Genomic DNA, 22,664 nt, shown 5'->3' with positions numbered 1-22,664 from the left:
GGATGATATGATTAACTAACGGGAAAGAAGATATCATCTGCAGTTAGTCTCGTGGGAGTATATCCTAAATCATCAAAAGGAAGTTCCACCCAGTCTCCCCCACTATAGCAACATCAAACTTACTTATAATTTTCTTACTCTAACCAGTGGATCTCAATTGGTTAAAATAAGATTGGTGTACTGAGATGAATTCAACCTCATCATTTTAGAAGCAAAATTATTTGAATATGTATTATTTTCATGATGAGTTATTCAATTTTTGATAGATTCATTTCAGAGAATTGGGATATATAAATGTGGAATATGACTGTGTAAGCCCTGAATTTCGAGAATCGGAGTTTTGGATAGGAATCCAGGTTCTTTTTTTTTTTTTTAGTTGCTCAAGAGAATACAATGATCTGGATATATCATACATTTGATTCAAATAGGGTATGAATTCTCATTTTTCCACGTGTACAGATTGCACTAGTATTGCTATATGTATATACGTGGCTGTATAACCAATGTGATCCTGCATTACAATTCTTAATACACATATATACCACAATTTTTGATTCTTTGTATATGAAGTATGTTGACACCCAGTTCATATCTTCATACATGTACTTTGTATAATGATGTCCATCACGTTCCACCATCCTTGCTAATCTGATACCCTCCCCCTTTCCGTTCCATCCCTCTTCCCTATATAGAATTAATTAATCTATTCCTCCCATGCTCTCCCTCCCTACCCCATTAGGAGTCAATCTCCTTATATCAGAGAAAACATTCAGCATTTTTTTGGAGGGATTGGCTGACTTCACTTAGCATTATCTTCTCCAGCGCTATTCATTTACCATTATGCAGCATTTCTGACATCTATATTTTAGACCAAAATCCATGATTTAATTATTTTTGGAGTTTCTCTAGAAGATAATAATGTTTCTACAAAGAAAAATTGAAAAAGACCTTGATCCAGATCATGTTTTTATACAGAGCAGTTCCATGGGATACATTGTGTCTTAAGTGCTTTTCACTTTTCTGTAAGGGCCACTATTTTACAGAAGAGTTTTTCTCAGTACTCTCACTCCTTCCAGTGAAACTTTCAAGGAAAACTTTTTTTTTTTTAATGCACATGGGTTTAATATAAATCAGTAAATGGATCTTACTACATTACCCCTAACCCTGTTCTCCTACCTCATTGGTTATCTCCTAGTTTGCATTGAGATATTTGTTAGCTCTTAATTTATAAAAGTAGCACTTGACTCCTAGAGCCCATATGAAAAGTAAATGAAAAGCATCTTACCTCAGGGATGACTTATAAGACATCTCACTGTAACTGCACTGTTTTCCTTTTTAATCTTAAGATGGAGTCATTTCTAGGTTTGATGTGGCATAATTTTCTGAGATCTGTGTCCATTCCTGGAGTGTTAGTTAAAAACTGGAATATTTGAAACCTGATAGTCTTTTTTTTTGGATTGGGGATTGAACTCAGGGGCACTCCACCACTGAGCCACATCCCCAGCCCTATTTTGTATTTTATTTAGAGACAGGGTCTTATTGAATTGCTTAATGCCTCACTTTTTGCTGAGGCTGGCTTTGAACTCGAAATCCTCCTGTCTCAGCCTCCCCAGCCACTGGGATTATAGGGTGTGTGCCTCCATGCCAATCTTGATATAGTGTGTGTGTGTGGTGGGGGGGGGGGGGGTGTTGGGGATCAAACCCAGGGCCTTTGTGTGGGAGGCAAACACTCTGTCAACTGAGCTATGTCCCCAGCCCCTTGATGTAGTTTTTGACATAAATTTTAAACCTCTGCAAAAAAAAAAAAAAGCCAAAATTAAATAATTTTTAATACCATTGATTAAACTCTATGTGCCCAATATTTTTCTAAATGTCTACATAGGTCATGTCATAAATGGAGCTCTGAGGAAAAATAAATTATTTTTTTCTAATAAGTAAAAACTTGCAAAAACCTTAAAATAACAATATGGCTTTTGGGTTACAATATACATTTATAATACCTCTGTCACATAGTGCATTTCCTGTTTGTTCAGTCAGCAGATTTGAGTGCCACACTATAATAAATCAGAAAGGAGAGAGGAAATCCTTAGCTTATCTTGAATTTATTTCCCCTCGTCTAGCTAATTTGCTATCAGTTGTCCTACACATCAGGCTGTTCATCTCTCTCTGTCTCTTCTGATCCTTGTGCCTTTTGTCTCTGCTTTCTTCCCTTCCTCTTCTGCCCCCTTTCCCCAAACCACACAAATTTTGCTGCCCCTCCCCATCAGTAAATGTAGGAGAGGGGCTGTATATCATTATCTCACTAGGGATTAGTTCTCTGTGTTTCTGTGTTCAGTTTTTAAATGACTGTCTGTTGGATAGTTTTGTGCTCTTTTCTGTCCACCTCTTTTTTCTAAGTTTAAATCAGTATTTTAGTCACTTGAACAAGGTAAATAGCAGTTCATTGTGGTAAATGGTGATTCTTAAAAAAATAAGTAAATAAAATAACTCATGGAAGATTTTAGGGTTGGGTATATTTGATGTATTCTTGCAAAGAAAAGTTTTATATACATCTTACTTTGGTTTTTGTTGTTTAGTAAATACTACTTCTGAGTTTATATTTCATCCCAATGAATCCTACATAAAATGATCTTCCCCATTTACATGAACGGAATTTAGAGCTGAGTTCATACCAATAAGTAGTAAAATAACATTTAAAATCAATTGTACAGATTGTCTGAACTCTGGAAAGAATAAAAGCAAAATTAAAAGTGAAAGCATTTTGGAGGATGCTTTTAAAACAGGCTGGTTTTTTAATATCAAAAGATCTTTAAAATGTAGGCATTGATAGGAGATTCTTATTCCATGGAAGACTGTGAGGCAATGGTAATTTTAAGCTCACCCATAGGTTCCAAACTTTGAGAAGATGGTTTATTTTGAGTAGGCCACAAAGTAAGAATTACAGGTGGTCCACTGTTGTTTTCTTGTTTATTGTGGTCCCTGAGGAGAAGACAGACTAGTTTTGAGCTATGTTATCAAAGATTTATATAATATTTTTGCAGCTTGGGAAGCTGAACATGACTTCAAAGCCCGCCTCAGCAACTTAGTGAGGTTCTGAGCAACTCAGCGAGACCCTTTCTCTAAATAAAATATAAAAATTGCTGGGGTTGTGGCTCAGTGTTATGATAGAGTAATTTTGGGAAGAAGTGATGCATGTCTGCTTTCCTTGTTCCCCCAAACTGTATGTCCACACCCTCTTGTTTTACCAGAAAAGATTTGTGGCTGTCCCAGAGTTGGATTAAATGATCTTACATTTCTGTAGGGAATTTGATTAGTTGATAACTAATCACTTGTGGTTATGCCATGGTATTAATGACCTTTCTTTGTCTCTTCTCTCCACCTGTCCAACTTCCTCTTGTGTGTTGTCCTGCAAGTTGCCTTCTGCAGTATTGTTTTACTATTTTCTGTATATCATTTGATGGTTAAATTATAGTTAAAATTTATATTCAGGTATTGAATGGATCTGTGGAATGTATATGCCAGGTGAATTTTTTTGAAGGCCTTAAAGCCTGGGGGTTGTGGCTCATTGGTAAAGCACTTGATAAGCATGCATAAGGCTCTGGGTTCCATCCCTAGTATCACCCCCTACCCCAGATCATTTGTAATCTTGGTCTTCCACTTGGAATTTTTGATACAATAGAATAACCCAGTGAAAATAACCTCTCTTCTTAATTTTTACCCCAGCAATATGATATAGACTAGGCTAGTGTAATCTGAGATGAAAACAAGTGTTGTAAAAGTGCTTCTATCTAGTGAATCCTCAAAGTGTCCTTTTGTTGCCTAGAAAGATTTAAAAACCCGAATCTCAGACAAAATATTTTTTATAGTTTAAAGGCGCCTTGGTTATCTAGTATCACTCCAGTGCTCTTGAACTATTCAGAGGCCTGAGAAGGTGACATGCCTAGGATCACACAACTGGTTTAATAGGAGTCCACCCAAGTCTAGAATTGGCTCAAAAGTAGATACTACATACAGGTTGAGTATCCCTTCTCTGCAATGCTTAGAAATACAGGATTTTTTTTAGATTTCAGAGTTTTTCTGATTTGTGTAAATTTACATAGACTTTATTGATTAAATATCCCTATTCTGAAAATGTGAAATCCTCTGAATTTTAGATTTTGGATTTTGATGAATGTTCGACATCTGTATTACATGCATAGGTGTGGCCTACCATGAAATAGAATGAGCCTAGGCCACTGGTTGTAAATCTTTGAAATGGTATGAAAACATTTGCCTTTGCAATATCTCTGAGCTACAACTCCTTAATTGTTCACTTAATCATTTAATAGTCTCCTTGTGCAGGTGAAGTTCCACTGAATTTGAGTACAGGTATCATTTAAATCTAATTCCCTCTATGCCTTTGCTTGGCAAGTAATGGACATGATCTTGTTTTTCAGCTCAAACTGTCATGACTACACCAAAGACATGGAAGAAACCAAAAGATCGGACCCGAACCACTGATGAGTTGTTGGAGGCAGAATTGGAGGTAAGAGACAACAAATCTCTTTAGCTTATCTTCTGATCATTGGTGCCATTTCAGGTTTGAAGTTGTACTTCTTATAGTACCATTTCCCAAACAAAACTTAATGTATTTTGTTCAGAGATTAATTTTTTAAAATCCATTTATAGTAGCATTTTAAAAAGATTTTTAGTAACATGTTTAGTTTCATTGAATTATTATCTTTTAAAATAAATCTTCTAAACTGGCCAACTTTTGGTTAACTCTTCCCTTCCCCATAATTCAGTATTTTCTGTATATTAACCTGAACGAAGACTAATCTGGTAACCAAAAATGGTTTTTAAACGAAACCGTTAGCCGGGGTGGTAGAAATATCCAATACAATTTAGGGACATTTATTTTAAATCTGTTGTCTTTGTATCACAGTAACATAACTTTTTCTCATGTGGGTGGTCCCTCTTAAAATAAGCTTCACCAGATTTTGCTGTAGGTTAAAACATAACAAGTCTAAGAGTTGTTGCAAAGAAGAAACAAGAACAAATTTAGTCTTAAGGCTTGCCCTGACAATTTTCTAGTATTAATCTCAGCACCTTTAGTGTTATGTATTAAAATTTATACATATGGGCTGGGGATGTGGCTCAAGAGGTAACGTGCTCGCCTGGCATGCGTGGGGCGCTGGGTTCGATCCTCAGCACCACATAAAAAAAATAAAGATGTTGTGTCCACCGAAAACTGAAAAATAAAAAATAAAAAATAAAAAAAAATTTATACATAAACAATCTACATGTAGCTTTCTTCCCTTTTAAGCTAATCTTATAATCTACTTTATAAAGTAGTTCTTACTGAACATTTAAAGTGATAATATTTAAAATGTAGCCATTATTTGAAGGTAACTTTAGATGCATTTACTTCATAAGGCTTTACTGGCTAGTTAAATTTTTATCTCTTCTTTTAATTAACCAGTACCCTTTGTTTCTTCCCTGTCATTGCTCTTACATGGTGCTCAGTTTGTCACAGTTGTTTCCGTAGCAACCACTAAAATGTTAAATTAGGTTTACTGGGATAAGACTTGTCAATAAATTAATAGAGATGCATATATTTGCTGTGCTCCCTTTGCAGCTGAACAAGAAAATTGTGTTCCTTTAGAGAATAAAATACCTTCTAGAGGCAAGGGAATTATATGCATTCCTGGTATGACTACCAATTCATAAACTCATTTCCCTATAGATTCAGCTGGTATTTTATTCATTTTCTTCTATCATACTTCATATTCCTCTGTCCTGTGGCTATCTTTTGCAGAATTGTTGAATGTTAAATGAATGTACCACCACTCCCATGTCCTCAGATGTTCATCCTGTTCTTTAGCTTAGAACTAGCAAACTTTTCCCATGAAGGCCCAGTTAGTGATCCCTGTCATAATTCCCAAAAGCAGCTGCAGACAATATGTAAATGAATTAAATAGTATATCCTAGTAAAATTTTATTAGTGGACACTGAAGTTTGAATTCCTACATCATGAATTTTTTCCCCCACCATTCCAAATTTAAAAACCCTCCTTACTGATCATGCATCGCAAAAACAGGTGGTGAACCAGAACTGGCCTGTGGGCCATATTTACCATAAACTTACATTAACATGTTATTCCTCAAACAAGAGAACTTATATTTGTTTGGAAGCAGTCACTTATTTTCTAACCTCATAGTTTAAAAGTAAAATTTTGTAAGTCATTTGCAAATATAGACTTCTTTCAGAAATCTTTATCCTTTACCTTTCATAAAATAGGATTTGTTAGTTTAACAAATATTGGATGCTTTTGCCTTCATTTCCACTGATTAAGCTCTCCCTCTCTTACATTATTTTCTCAAAAATAACATGTTTCCATCGGGCCTGGTGGCAAACACTTGTAATCCCAGTGACTTGGGAGGCTGAAGCAGGAGGATCACAAGTTTAAGACCACCCTCAACAATTTAGTGAGGCCTTAAGCAACTTTGTGAGACCCTGTCTCAAAAGTAAAGACAGAGCTGGAGATGTAACTGAGTAATAAAATGTCTTTGAGTTCAAAGTTTAATACAAAATAATAATTATAATTTGTTTCAAAGGGGACATATTGGGGAACGATATTGACCAAATTATATCATATAGTTTTTCTCGGGGGTAGATGGGGTACTGGGCATTGAACTCAGGGACACTCAACCACTGTGCCGAATCTTCAACCCTTTTTAGTTCTATTTAGAGACAAGGTCTCAATGAGTTGCTTAGTGCCTCGAATTTGTTGAGGCTGGCTTTGAACTCATCATGATCCTCCTGCCTTGGCCTCCCACGCCTCTGGGATTACAGGCATGTACCATGGAGCCTGGCTTGTTATATAGTTTTTATGTACAAATATGTAACACAAAGTCTCACTGTTTATAATTATAATGTACCAATAAAAATATGGAAAGAAATTAATGTGTTTCAGACACGCTTATACACTGGATTGTTAAGTCAGTACATACATTTCAGCAAGTTCTTCATAGCTTAGGAAAATAACTTGAAGGATGCTTTGTTTTAAAATTGCTTGTTGGAGTCTTGGTAAACAGCTTAGTGGTCAAATGCTTGTCTAGCATACTCAAGGTCCTGGGTTCAATCCCAGCACTGCAAAAAGTAAAGAATAAAAATAAAATAAACCTGGGTGTGGTGGTAATGGTGATACTCACCTATAATCATCCCAGCTTCTTGGGAGGCTGAGGCAGGAGGATCAAAAGTTTGAAACTGCCTTCACAACTTTGTTAAGACCCTTTTGCAACAAAAATAAAAAGGATTGGGGATGTGGATCAGAGGTTAAGCACCCCTGGCTTCAATCCTTAGTATCACAGATATAAATAAAATTTCTCATGAAGCTGTTAAAATTCGTTTATAACTTTTGGGACATTTCATCAATCATATATACATAGTTGCAGTCTGATTTTCCTACGTTTTAAAAACCTCACTGTATTAAGAAACTTGCTGTTTTCAGTTAAGTAGATTGTGTTTCAACAGGTTCCTGTATCTGGGCATGGTGGCGCATACCTGTAATCCCAGGCTGAGGCAGGAGGATTGCAAGTTAAAGGCCAACCTCAGCAATTTAGCAAGACTATGTCTCAAAATAAAAAACAAAGAGGGATGGGGATGTACTCGGTGATAGAGTACGCCTGTATTCAATTCCCAGCACCCCTCCCCACCCACATACATAATAGAACAGATTCCTATAAAGGATTCACATTTGACCATTCAGCTAATGTGGTACTCTTATACTTCAACCCATTTTTCTGAGTGAGCAATTCAGGAATAGTTACTACACTTTCCGACTAGTTTGATAAGAGTTTTATCATGCTGGAAGAAAAATCATCATCATACACATTTAATTCTCCTATTTTTGTTGATTCCCTTGACATATCCCTAATAACAGTATGCCTCAGACTCTGCAGTGATTCTGTTTGCTAAAGTATAATTTGTTATTTATGTGTGAAGTTTACTTACACTTCTTTTTTACAATTAGAAATTGAATTTCGAAATAAATTCTGTTTTTATGTGATTCAGCTTTACAGAAAAGAGGACCCAGTAAATGTTCTTCTCTAAAATACGTTTTTTTTTTTTTTTATTTTAAAAGATTTGAAGTAAAAATTCTACATAATTATGTAATGTAGATATCCTGTATTTACATATTCAACACATCAATTATCAATGATCTAGGAGACACAATGGTGTCCTCTTGTGGTCCCCGCTACTTGGGACACTGAAACCATTGCTTGGGAGCAATGAGATTGTTGAGTCTGCCAGGAATTTGAGGCCTATCTGGGTAACATTGTGAGAACTTGTTCAGGGAGGAAGAAAAGATTTTCTTGATGACTTGTTCTTACTTATAAAATTGTATTTCTAGGTCATTATGGGTTCATTTAGACTATATTACAGTATAAAACGTTTGTTTTTTAATGAGGCTTCTGATTATGATTCAATTTTAGTAGACCTGTTATTCTCAAAGCTTAAAAGATGCCTCCTTTCTGCCACATTTTATAAAATCATTGCCAAACTTAATTTTCTTGGAATTTTACATCTCTCTCTCTCTCTCTTTTTTTTTTTTTTAAGTTTCCATGTACTATCCCTGTCCATGGTTGTGCATTTATGTTTATCTACATTTGCATAGACTTTCCTTTTCCATTATCTATCAGGGCTTGAAAACATCTGTTTCTAAAAATAACATTTTAAAATTTAGTATCTTTGATCCATGAAGAAGAAAATTTACTAGTATTACATCTGTTGTAATACTTCTTTTATGTAAGCAAGTAGGATTTTTCACTCAGACTTTAAAAAAAATAAAATAAAACATGATTTCATAAATAGTTTGGATGAACACCTGCTGGCATTACCTTTTAAAGACTTTAAACTATCCCCACGCTCTTCATTTCCCAGCTAGAGGACAACATACTGTTTTACGTAGGGTTGTGTTGAATCAGTCCTGATTTTTTGGCTCTTGATCTAGTATGGAGTTACCAACTGGGATTTCTCTTTCCTCAGTGCTAATTTCAGAGGGTTATGTTCAGAGTACCAACCTTCATGAAAAAAAAAAAAAGATTTAAATTTCATATAGAGCTTTATCCCAAACAGTTTTGATGGCTCATGAGAACCTTAGAAAGTCATTTTGTTTGATATCTGACACCAAAATAGTAAAAAATAATATGAGGAATAATTTTAATTCTTTTTTTGCCTGTAAAAATAGATTTCGTACTTCAGAAACCAGATTTCTCTCTACAGATTTGTATTCTCAGCTTTTCCCCCCACATTATAGCCTCAGCGAAGACTGAATCAATAAGAAAAATAGATTTTAACCAAAAAGTGTCTTCCTTATAAATGAGGTGTGATTACCTTTTAAAGAATTTGCTGAGCTTCAGTGGCATGAGGAGGAGTGCTTGTTTTAGATCTCTGACTAGGACTCTCATGCTCATCAACTTCCAAGGATTAGCAGTTCTTTCTGTTCTAACTTTGATACATTTGGATTTCCTTAGTCACATGTGAAAGCATTTCAGTAGGCATTTGAGTTGTCTGCTTTATCCCAGATGATGAAATGTAGAAAGATTTTTTTTTTTTTAAGTTATAATTCTAGTGCCAAATGCTGAACACAGACATTGTTATCTGGAATGACATGCTCTTCTAATTTTTGAGGATGTAGATGTAGGGCTTTATGTATATTTTCACATACGAATAAAAGGTAACTTCTGTGTTCACTTATGCTTTAGCCTAAAGCTGAAGAGCTTTCAATTGACAGAGTACTTGAATCTGAACAAGAAAAAATGAGCCAAGGGTTTCATCCTGAGAAAGACCCCTCGGACCTAAAAAAAGTGAAAGGTTTAGAAGAAAATGGAGAAGAAGCTGAGCCTTTGCGTAATGGTGCTGAGAGTGTTTCTGAGGGTGAAGGAGTAGATGCTAATTCAGGCTCCACCGATAGTTCTGGCGATGGGATCACATTCCCATTTAAACCAGGTAAGTTCACCCCTCCCTGCCTTCCTGTGTACCTCTTTCTTTCTCCCTTTTACTCTGCTGCCTCCTCACAGACACTGGATGGAGGAAGAGGCTTAACACAGTGTTATAGATTAGTGACTAGCAAATCCAAAGAGTTCTACACTGCAAAAATGATATCTGATGCTGGTGCTCCAGGAATTTTTTTAGCATTGGAAGCACCTCTGGGAGAGGGAATCCGTCAGTACCAGGCTGTTGGAATTCAATTAAAAAAAATTTAGTTTTATTTTAAATCAAGGGGCCATTATAGATATGACCACGTTCCTTGACATTGTCATTTCATAAACTTTGAACTTGCTTTATTGACAGAAATCACTCTGTAGAACTGAACTCTGACATAAATCATCCAGAAAATATGACTTAATTATTGAATGCCTGTATTATGGCAGGTGAAATGTGTGGAAGCACTAAAGGACCCTTCAGCAAACCATCAAATAAATGTATCAAACTTGTGCTCTAGGCTGGGAGTGTGTAGCTCCATGGTAGACCATTTATGTAGCATGCATGAGGCCCTGAGTTTGACCTCCAGCACCACAAAAACCAAACTAACAGCACTAATGTCCTCATAATCTGTAAATCGTGATTAACTTTGAGATTTATGGAGAGAGTTAGTATGGATATGTGGGGAAAGGTGATTGGAAAAGATGCAAGGTTTCTCTTATTCTGTCAGTTTTACGGTAAATTTGGCATGAGGTAAGATTTGATTGTAAATGTACTGGCCCTCTAAAAAATTAAAGTGCTTCAGTTGTGGGTCATAAAGTCATTATATCTGTTACTGTGAATTATAAGTGAAATTTTTGAAAATCATTGATTTATATGTAGAACTGACAGAATAAGAATAAAAAATCATATACTGATTTTTTTTTCCTACCAATAAACTCCCCTAATGAATTTTAAGAAATTATAGTTATTCTCCTATTTCATCCCATTTTTAGGAACTAGTAGACCAAAATAAGTTTTACGTAGAATTTTTAATTTTTTAACTGTAGGACCCACTGTTTTGAAATTGCTTTTCGTAATCTAAGCTTGTACCAGATCACCAAGCACTTGTAGCCACCAATCCTTCTTCAGGAAATTGAGAGAGTATTGCCGTTTTTAGGATTGTATGAATCATACTTTTGTTTTACAGGGAAAGGTACACAGTTATGGGCCTCAACTATAATTGACTGACTCTCTTTTATCCCTATAATACAGTACCCAACAACAAAATTTGGATAAAAAACAGTTTAAAATTTAGATCCTGAGGAGCTATTAGCTTTTTAATAAATAAGGTAAATAGGGTTTGGGTGAAAATATCTGCAAAGCCAGGCACAGTAGTGCATGCATGTAATCCCAGCAGCCTGGAGGGGCAGAGATAGAAGGATTGTGAGTTCAAAGCCAGCCTTAGCAACCTAGCGAGGCCCTAAGCAGCTCAGCCAGACCCTTTATAAATAAAATTTTGTTTAACAAAAAATAGAAAGAAAAGAAAATATCTGGAAAATTCTCCCAAAGCATTCATGGGTATATAACTTACACAATAGAAACCACTAATATAAAGAGAACCTGGTTTGCTATCATAAAGTGATCTGGAGTTTTGCCAATTAAAGAAAAAAAAATCATGGCTTGCTTTTATCATCCAATAAAATTTTATATGGAAGTTCTCCAATTTTATATAATAAGAATGGGGTTAAATAGAAATAGCTAGTACAGTAGCATAGTATCAAGGTAAGTGCTATGCCAAAAAAACTGTTTTAAAATTCATTTAAAAATATTAGTTCAGAGTACTTTTAGAGTCAGGATATTTTGAAAAGATACATACATTCTGTTTCCAGGTACTTTATTTTCTTCTTATTAAACCACACGCAAGGATGAAAATTGGCTCAGTGGTGGAGCACTTATCTAACACAGGATAGGGAGGAGCCCTTGGTTCCATCCACCCTCCCCCACCCCAAAGCAAAAGCTACTTAGATGGTTCGTTATCTTAAGGAAGTTTTTTGGTTTTGTTTCGAGTTACCTTTTTCTTTTCTCGAAAACATTTCCAAGTAAATAGCTAAAGTACCTTTGTTTTTCATGAAGCCAAGGGTTGTGCCAAATTCCTTATTTCTGACATATCTAAATGATTGTTAGTTGACTTAATGAGCATTATTATATGTCCCTGACCAAAAGTTGATTAGTGTGGATGTATTGAAGTAGTTTCTGATGGCTTCCAATTATTTTTTTTTTTATCCAGAGGTATCCAGGAGGGTTGAAAACACAATTGGTAGTTTAAATTTTTTACATGGTATTTTCTGACTATAGTTCAGTGTTGCCTTTGGTTTTTGTTTGCTTGTTTGTTCATGAAGAGATAAATGTTGGAATCTGGTTTGTACAAACAGTTTTCTGCCTACATCTGTCCCTCTTTTTAGAATCCTGGAAGCCTTCTGATACTGAGGGCAAGAAGCAGTATGACAGGGAGTTTCTGCTGGACTTCCAGTTCATGCCAGCCTGTATACAGAAACCAGAGGGCCTGCCACCCATCAGTGATGTGGTTCTTGACAAGGTAAGCTGCATTCTCTGAGAAAGGTAGGTCTTTGGGTGGAGCTGGTTTTAACTATCGGTGTAAATATGTGAAGATGTGAAGTATAAGCAATTTTTAGGAACTATAATACCAAAGAGCATTTGAGTAAAAATATATAATGTTTAAGAATTAGAATTTCCCAAAGCATTGTTGGATTTTAGGTTAGAGGCATGTTGAAATCGACATTTGAGTGGTGATTTTTTAAAAAATTAATTAATTTGTCTGCTTATTATGGCTGTTTCCTAGTAATGTGGTAAAAATTTTGTGGTTGTTGGGGGAAACATGACTAAATTGACACAGAACTCTTTCCCCACTGTTCTAAAATTTTATTATGTAATTCTAACCTCACTGAGGACAGGTCAGAAACCTAGAAAGGTACTTGGAAGAGTAAACTTAAGATGGGAGTCAATATAGTTCAAATAATGTGTATCTCAATTTTTTCCTTAGTGATTTAAGCCTCCAGTCCTGTGCAGATAGATAGGCATCCTTCCTGATTTTCTGTATGAATCATGGACTTAATGGATGCAAATAAAAATTAGTACTGTCAGTGTCGTTTAGATTAAAAGGAGTAAAATGGGGTGCTTAAGTAATTTCATAAAAATCAAAGATGAACCAGTGCTGCTAAAGAAGTTTGAAGGTTTGGGGTTTTTTTTTTTTTTTTTTTTTTTTTGGTTGGTTTGTTTGTGTGTTTATTTTCATTTTGTGGTATTGAGGATCAAACTTAAGGCCACAAGCATGCTAAGGCCATAAGCATGCTGGGCATGTGCTCTACCACTGAACTGTAACCCCAGCCTCTGAACTATGCTTGAAGAGGAACTTTTATCCCTCATAAAAATATTAATTTTCTTATAGATTGAGATACCTGCCCTTGGGCTGGGGCTGTGGCTCAAGTGGTAGCGCGCTCGCCTGTCATGCATGCTGCCCGGGTTCGATCCTCAGCACCACATACAAACAAAGATGTTGTGTCCGCCGAGAACTAAAAAAATAAATAAATATTTAAAAAAAAAAAAAAAAAAAGAGATACCTGCCCTTTATGCAGCATCTGCTATTTTGACCTTATTTATATTATTTTCCTTTCCCACAGTAATAGGTCTTCTTATATCTTTGTCTGTATCTAAGTGTCCTCTCTTAGGTACCTGTGTGAGGATAGTTGAACAATTAGTGGTACAATTCAGAGGCTTCATCATTATTTCAGAGTGCCGGTGTTGTATTCAGTTTCATCATGCTCTTAGAAAATATTTTTGCCTGTCTCGCCACCTTATGTTTCTCTGGCTTTAGCCATTCATTAAATGATTTTTCGCTGAGCTACTTAGTTTTGCTGACTCCAAACTCATGTTATATGCTTAATCAAAGTCAAATATCTCAGTTTAACAAGGCAGACAAAATGAAATTTTTTAAATGGGTTTCACATGAAACATTTCTCCTTTGAGACTTGTCTACTCTCTGTAAGTGAATTACTAACCTTAAAATGACAGCATCAAAACCAAAATGAACAATAGGAAGATATCTAATAGGCCATGCTCTGACATCCTGGTGAATATCTTCTAAAACAAATTTCAAAATTTGGCCGTATTTCAGAAGATCTCAAAATACCTTGCTTGTTTTATGTCCTTCTGTGGTTCTCTGCCATTAACTGATTGTGTGTAGCCTTAATCAGTCCCAGGACACAAGAACACTGTGTTTGCCCTGTGGCTCTGGAGCTAGCCCAGGAGAAGCTGCCATGGGTCTGGTTGACAACTTTTTAGTCAAAGGTTTTTGTTAATTCTTTAGCACTGAATGCTCTGAAACCTGTTGTAAGCTTTGTTTTTCCTTCATGCAGATCAACCAACCCAAATTGCCAATGCGAACTCTGGATCCTCGGATTTTACCACGGGGACCAGATTTTACTCCAGCCTTTGCAGATTTTGGAAGGCAGCCACCTGGTGGAAGAGGTGTACCTGTAAGTGTAAGTTCCCTATAGTCAAAATTAGTTTGAAAAACTTTCATAGATTCCATAACATCTTGTCTAATGGCAAGACAGAGTGACTGATTATTAGTAGCTGATTCCTGTAATAGAGGTGAAGACAGTCCTCTCCGTATAATTATTAAAGTAAATAAATACACTTGAATCATTTTTACTTGAAAGAAACTGGTCTGCATTAATTTGATCTTGGTTTTCTTTTTGTGTTTGTTTCTTCATATTTATTCCATTGAATTGACTTACAAATATTTTTAAAAGTAGACCAACCTTTGATAGCATTCCTGTTTTGTTTTCAGGTATCCTGGTATACTGCAGATCTCTGATGACATTCAGTAATGTTCATCTCTTTGTCTTTGTTTCTACAGATTTGCAAAGTGCAGAGCAGGCACGGATTGCCAATTCTGGAACAGAGCAAAGCCCCAAGTTGCACTCCACTGGCGATTGCACACCCACCCCTGAAGAGCCTGCCTCTAGGGGTGCGCTGAATCATTTTTCTTTTTTAAATGATAGCCTATGGTGTTATAATATTTTTCATTTTGCTTTTCTTATTTACTTTAGGTTGTGAAGTCAAAATGTAAACAAATAACATCTATAAAAGACTAGTATTGGTAAACTGCAGATTGCCATTGCACCCCCAGTGGCAGGCTCTTCAGCGGTGGAAGTGGCATCACCAATGGACTTATGCTGGGGCGCTGCACTGTGCAGGATTCGGCAGACACTGCCTACTCCATGCTTTGTAGATTTGCAGAAAGCATGGGGGAAAGTTGCCAAGGACATGACTGTGTCATTTCCCCTAAACTAGAATAGCAGAGGGTGCACTTAATCCAAAATCTGAATTAACTCAGGGTTTCATGTGTATTTTGAAGAGTTCTCTTTTAAGAGAACTTTATTCTGTGCTTGTATAAATATGTTTACATAAGGTGACACTTTATTTCCTCATCACCTTTTTATTTCTGTAATGGCAACTTTTGAAACCTGCTTCAGAATAAGACTGCACCATGTGAAAACAAATGTCATTTTGTGTATATTTATTTGCCTGAAGCTAAATACTTAATTCAAGGTACTTGAATGCCTATAGCATGTTGGAGGTGCTACAGAAAATTTCCCTGATCTGGAACATATTGTTTATTGAGCATCACCATCTCAAAGACTTCCATGTGTGTGAAAATCTGTTCACACACAGGTTCAAGGTGTTACCTTTATCTATTTTTTATAAATATTAATTTTTTTTTTTTTTACAGCTTGAATTTCCTCACCAAAATGTCTTAGAAAGCAGCTTTCTAAACTCTTTTATAACCTTTTTCCCCAGCACTATTTCCCTTCTTGATAATTTCAAATTATATTTGCATTACCTTTTATTCTGGTTTTGGTTTATAACATTGTTTTGCTAACATTTGAAATAATGTTCATGCCATTTTTGTTATTCTCTAGATTATAGCATCTGTGGTTACTTAAAATTGCTTTGTTCATGCCACTCTCAGAAGGTATGAATTACTGTGTCTCTTCTTCCAGTGTATATTGGCACTTATCATTACTAGCGTGCTATTCATTGTTTTTCTAGTAATTAGTTATAGCAAAATGGAAATATCAAGAGTTTAATAAGCTGTGTATTTTAAAATATAGAAAGTACAAAGCTAATTTTAAAACCATGTCACACTGTGTACTTGACCATTCATTCTTATTCCTACATATGTCAGGCGAGTTATTCTGATGCATTCAAAGTAATGTGACTGAGAATAAGATATTATCTAGAATTTCTAATGTCTCCCCAAAGATCATTGTTATTTAACTAGTTTTCTATAAGTAGTTTCATTACATGTCAAAAGCTAGTTTTTATGGGAAATTTGGATCTCTCAGGGTGGTATTGATAACACAAACATTAATACAGTAGTTACACTTCTAGCCTTTCCTGTAGCTAGCAGACATTCTTTACTTAATTTGTTCAGCTCTCCTTGGTGTGTTAATATAGTTCTAGATGTTCACATCATAGGGCATAAATATCTTAACATATAAAGGAGCAAAAAATAATGCTCTTTGGGGAAAAATAAATAAACAGCAGCCCAGCTCTTTGTAGTTTCTGGTTCTATACCTCTGTCATTTTCACCAGGTATCCAAATTGGCTTATGATTAATTACCATCCTAGCATATTAAAATCTGTTAGATATGCTCCATAGTATGGCTTAAGTATCTATGACTTGTATTATAAACATTTCTGCAATAGACTTACTTATTACAAAAGAGTTTTAATGTACAGTAATTGTTTTAAAAATATTATACAGATGTGCAGATTCATACAAATTTTTATAAGTATTCCTTGATGGACAGTAAAGTGCATATCTGTTGGAAATACCCAGAAGGATCATCTCTATAGGTTTTGTTAATCAAATTGTTTGGCAGTTTTGATGTTATTTTAATAGTATTCTGTTTATAGATATCAGAGAAAGTGCTCCAAAAGAATTGTCTTAAGAGGAACTATGGACCTTGTTTAATAAATTGCCATTTGTAATCATTTTAAGTACCCTTGAGATTAACTGATCTGTTATAAAAATCCTAGGAGCCAAGAAGTTCCTGTATTCATATAATCTCTCTATAAAGGAACACCTGGTTACTGTCTTTGAAAATAGAGCAAATGATTCTGTTTTCTTTGATTATTCAAGTAAGCAGAGGAATTTGTAGTTATAATCTCTAAAAGACATAGAAGCAATGAATATTAAATTCTAAAATAGATTTGTATATTTCTTATTTAATACATTTTTTAAAATTTAAAATTAGTAAAAAAAAATTAAACTTGTAGCTCACCTAGGGGAAAAAAAAACAAACAACTCTGACTTTAAATTAGTCAACCCCAAATTTTGACACTTTAGTTATGATATTTGTGGACTTCCAGTACAATGTACATAAAGTTCCTCTTCTGGTCCATCAGTCAGGATTGTCTGTCCTTCAGGCAGGAAGATCAGATATCATTTCATTTTCTATACTCCATAACCCCAAAGCAGGGTCCCAGTTTTGTGTGTGTGTGCGTGCGTGTGTGTGTGTTTGGTAATAAGTCATTCATCATGTGGTGCTTCTTTTGAAAAATACTATAAATCTGATGACTTGTATTGTTTTTTTCTCATTCAAAAAAGACACATAAGGGCTGGGGTTATGGCTCAAAAGAGACAAATATTTAAGTCCACTTGTCACTTTTTTAAAGAAAACCCTTTTGGTTCTTATTGATGATTGATGATATCTTGTATAGTTTTGAGGGGTTGTTTTTGCGGTGCTGGGGGTATCAAATGCAGGGCCTTATGCATGTTAAATAAGCATTCAACTATATCCTACCTGTCCTTGCACAGTTTTAAGGTCCTTTTACATACCTTGTATCCTGTAATCCTCAGAATAACTTTTATCAGTAAAACAGACCTTGTATTTATGAGAAAACTTAAAATTCAGCAGTTAAGAAACTTGCCAACAGTAATTTTGCTCATAAGTAGGAGATTTGTATTCATGAGTCTGGTTCTTCTGTCTCCTAATTCCAGGTGTTGGTATTCCAAACAGTGACATTGTTCCCACCCTGAAAACGTGAAAGAATTGGAGATTGATTAATTGTACATATTAAGGATTTTAAAACATAGTAAATGTTTTTAAACATTTGAGGGCTCAAAATATATACATAAATATTTGTGAACCCAGTTTATCGTATATTTGTACAGCAATACAAATATCATTTTTAAATTTATCATGGGAACTTGCATGGAACTTTATCTTGGACCAACAACTTGCCAGTTAGCCTTTCAAATCTATCTTTACTTTGAAGCATTATTATTATTTATTAATATTTCTCACTTCTGTATTGCCCACTTGTAAACCATACATATTTATCTTGGGACAGGTAAAGGAATAAAACATAAATAATCTCTGTCACTTTGCAGATTAAAAGCTTGACATATTCATTGGCATTTGCTGTAATTTTTGGAAATGTACACACAGTGACTCTTACATGCTTTTGAATTAATTTCTTTTCCTTACGCCCAGACACATTTGTATACCCACACACATTTATGTGCAAGTATGAAAATTGAATGTGTTAAATTGTTTGCCTGAGCTGTATCATCCTAGCATTGAAAGAGATATTAACCCATACAAGTCAACATATTAGAGTATAACATGGATTATAAGAACCAGACAGTACTTGGTTTACTGCAATTTTCTTTAAAAAATTGTTTCATCTGGACTACCAAATCAAAGTTGCAGTTACAAATAAAAGTTCTTGTGGTGGTACAATTAGGGTTAGCAGCTGTTACCTGTTTGTATTTTTTTAGTTTTTACCGACTTTCTGTAATATCATTTCTGATACCTCTGTGTTTAACTGATCTATTTTTTTAATGTTCACTAAAATGTATTAGATCATATTATCTTTACTATGTTCTTAACTGGATATATTTGACAAGATTGGTGTGAATTCCCCAGAAGTTCTAACTTTTGATCCTGATGTGTCTCTGATGTTACTATTTCTAATTAGTATAAGAGAATAATTTTGAGAGTGAGTGGTATGTAAAGGATTTTATCAATTTAAAACTCATACCAAGCTTTCTTTTTATATAAAGCATATTAATGAAGTCTATACTTAATTTGAAAAGGGCAACATTGGGTCATTAAGTAAGATATGATACTGGTCTGTGCCTTGTATGAAGATTATTTTCCTTTCCAATGTCAATATTTGCTCAGCATTTAAAGTAATGTATCAGAAACAATAAAGGTCATCATCACACAACAACACGTCTGAGAGGTAACAGGGCTTAGCATCAACCCAGTGTTTTATTTATTTCTTTGTTTTGGGTACTGGGGATTTAACCCAGGATCAGTTTTCTACTAATCTAAATAACCCGCCCTTTTTTAAAAAAAACAGGGTCTTTAGTGAGACATGAGCTTGAGCTGCATTGATTAAGTCCTCATTAAATTCCTGAGTCTGGCCTCAAAATTGTGATCCTCATCTCTTAGCCTCCCAAACCACTGGGATTACAGGCATGTGCCACTATATAGGCCCAATGTTTAATCTTGCAGATTGATTTCCAAACATTTAAGGGAACTATGGTTATAGATATTTTGACATTCAGAAACGTAACTTTTAACTTACCCTGTTAAATCCTATAATAACAATACTTAACATGGTGACTGCTGCGACATGTCAACCTATATTGGTGTTTACAGGAAGAGTATGGTGGTAATCTAGGAGGAACAGGGAGCTAACAAATAGAGAAAGACATTTTTTCAAGGAGTGATTTAGTTTGACTCTCGTTGATTATAAGAAGGGCTTATTTTGGTATTCCTGACCCCGCAAATTTAGAGCCATTCAGTATGGTCTGCTTTAGGGATATGTGAGAATACATACATCAGTGATACAGAGAATTTTAGTGATGAAGTGAATGTATTTGCATTTTACCCTAAAAATGTAAAACCCAGTTTTTAAAGCAAATTTATGACTAATAACTTCTTACCTGTAAATTTTTTGCAATTATGGAAAGTGGTCAGTCCTGTTTCATAACTATGTAGATGTTCAGCTAGAGATAGTCTCTTCCACTAGGAACATCTCTTTTTGTTTGTTTGTTTGTTTTGCCACTGGGGACTTAACTGGGGACACTACATACCCAGCCCTTTATTATATTATTACATTTTTTAATTTGAGACAGGGTTTCCCTAAATTACTTACAGTCCTCTTGCTGCAGCCTCCTGAGTTGCTGGAATTACAGGCGTGCGCCACCACACCTGACTAAAAGCACCATAACTTTTTCCTCCCATTTAGGACTTCAGAAGCAAAAAAATTTATAGAAGTAGAGAACATTATATAAGTTCATGGTATTCTGGGGTTAGAGCACATCTAATTTGAGGGCCTAATCTTTGTATCTCGAAGTATATGGTGTGAATATCAGGATTGAGTTGAACAGCAAAACAGATACAGTAAATTGTTAAGTACTCTGAATAGATGTAATATTCTTGTCCTAGTTGTTGAACGTTGGGCCACGGAGGTCTCAACCTGGACAGAGAAGGGAGCCCAGAAAGATCATCACCGTTTCTGTAAAAGAAGATGTGCACTTAAAAAAGGCAGAGAATGCCTGGAAGCCCAGCCAGAAACGAGATAGCCATGCTGAGGATCCTGAAAACATCAAAACCCAGGTGAGAACAGGAGCAGATCCTGACATTGTTCTAGAGCTAAATCATAACATTTTAATTTTTCTCAATGTTCCTTTGCCTTATTAGTATGTAGAAATATCAGTTTAAGACTTTTTATACTTCTAGTAAAAACATTATTCTAAAAGCTATCATGAATACTATTTTGTCTTGAAATTACCATTTCTGTGTTTTTTCAAAACAATTATGTCTGGAAGGATCATATATGAAAGGCTTCTATCATTCAGGCTTACATTAATGTTTTCTTTTCTTTAAAATACATCTTTATATTCTCTGTGTTGAAGCCCCTTTATCCTGTGCTAATCTTATCTAATTAGTACATTGCTCTAGTCAGTTGTTAGGCCTTCTTTTTTTCATACCAGGGATTGAACCCTGGGGCACTTAAACCACTGAGCCACATCCCAGCCCTTTTTTATATTTTGAGCCAAGGTCTTGCTAAGTTATGTAAGGCCTTCCTAAGTTTCTAAAGCTACCTTTATACTTGTGATTCTCCTGCATCAGCCACCCATATTGCTAGGATTTCATGTGTGCACCTCTGAGGCCTTCATTTCTAAGAAACTAAAATTTGGAGTTTTTTGAGATAAAATGAAATTTTCTGTATCTTTTTGTTCATATTCTGCTCTCAGACCTCCTTAGCGTAAATTGAATGAATTCCTTTTTTAATCCACAAAATATTAATTTTTGCATATCAAGTTATATAAAGCTGTAATTCCCATTTTGTGGTACATTACCTAGGTAACACATCTGTTGTCTCCTTTGGATGTTCTTGTTTCTAGGCATTCACACTAGATTCTCTCACAGATCACATATTAACTTTTCAGTCTTAATTTTTTTTAACATCTTTTATTTATTTATTTAACCATTAGCAGTTTTAGTGTAGCAGTTGAAAGATCTAGCTCTGGAGACAATCCTGATATCGTTAGGCAAGTTCTTAATCTCAACTACAAAGTGAAGATAGAAATAGTATCTACCTTGTAGGACCAGTGTGAAGATGAACTGAGATTATATGAAGCATTTGGCATGGTTACCAGAGCCTAATCATGTGCCTAGTATTTTGATGTCCTTGGACATGTCTTTGATTTAGCACCAGCAGAGAACTTCATACGTAGCAGATAATCATTGAACATTTGTTAAATGTTTTAAACCAACAAGAAATGTTGTTTATACAAAGCAAAGACAAACATGATTTGATCCAGCAAAAAGCCAAGCTGTCCAACCTTGTTGGCTGTTTGCCTTTGTTCATCCCTTCAATGATGTCACAAAATTTGTCAGAAATCCCTAATTATGTCCTCCTTCACAGTCACTGAAATCAAGTCCTTTATTTTCTGTCTCATCTGAACACACCTCAACCTTAAAAAAAAAAAAAAAACTTCTATAGTCCTTTTCTATAGTCCTTTCTTTGTTCCTCCTGAGAAATGCTTAACAATAATGGAGACCTAAGTATCTTCTTAAGACAGTTAAAAATTCCTACTGGATCTTCATTATTGTTTTGTATTAATAGGTAAGACCCTTGTGTATTGGTGCCTTATGTCATTAGATTATTACTAAATCTGTGAAGAAGAAACAGATATTATCCCTTTTTTCCATGTGGAAATGGTATCTTCAGGAAATAAGTTTCCTATAGTGCTATGGTTATGGGACAGTCCAGTTCTTGTGATTTGTAATCTGCCTGTCTTTACTCTGTAGCTGACCCCCTCCCATTCAGAATTCTTATCTCAGAAACATAGAATAATTATATTAACATAAATACTATTAATTTAGTCTTTTCTGCATAGGTGTACCCCATGTTGCCTATTGTTCTTGATATTCTTTTCATTTTGTTAAATGAAAAGAAATAATATATTATCAAGAAATAATATCAATATAATAGGTTTTCTTTTTGCATATACCATCAGAAAACTCTGTCTCTCTTTCATCCCTTCCACTCTACACGTTATCTTCCTTCTTGGTGAACCATCATGTCCCACGGCA

The 22,664-nt window shown here is 35.1% G+C and overlaps 1 protein-coding gene across 9 annotated transcripts in view; it reads left to right on the top strand.

Moving 5' to 3' along the window:
* Positions 1-22,664, top strand: part of Eif4g3 (eukaryotic translation initiation factor 4 gamma 3) — a 304,684-nt gene that overhangs the window by 225,483 nt on the left and 56,537 nt on the right. For 4 of the 9 annotated variants that reach the window (XM_027937616.2, XM_071617437.1, XM_071617439.1 and 1 more), the window contains 6 exons: positions 4,437-4,525; positions 9,750-9,993; positions 12,414-12,547; positions 14,385-14,510; positions 14,891-15,001; positions 20,508-20,678. In XM_027937616.2, the coding sequence (XP_027793417.2) occupies positions 4,437-4,525; positions 9,750-9,993; positions 12,414-12,547; positions 14,385-14,510; positions 14,891-15,001; positions 20,508-20,678 (875 nt within the window). The remainder of the gene's footprint in view (positions 1-4,436; positions 4,526-9,749; positions 9,994-12,413; positions 12,548-14,384; positions 14,511-14,890; positions 15,002-20,507; positions 20,679-22,664) is intronic. The other 5 variants (XM_071617441.1, XM_027937618.2, XM_071617440.1 and 2 more) reach the window with 2 other exon arrangements.

The sequence above is a fragment of the Marmota flaviventris genome, chromosome 10, assembly GCF_047511675.1.
Source record: "Marmota flaviventris isolate mMarFla1 chromosome 10, mMarFla1.hap1, whole genome shotgun sequence".
NCBI lineage: Eukaryota > Metazoa > Chordata > Mammalia > Rodentia > Sciuridae > Marmota > Marmota flaviventris.
This window is presented reverse-complemented; position numbering and strand designations above follow the sequence as displayed.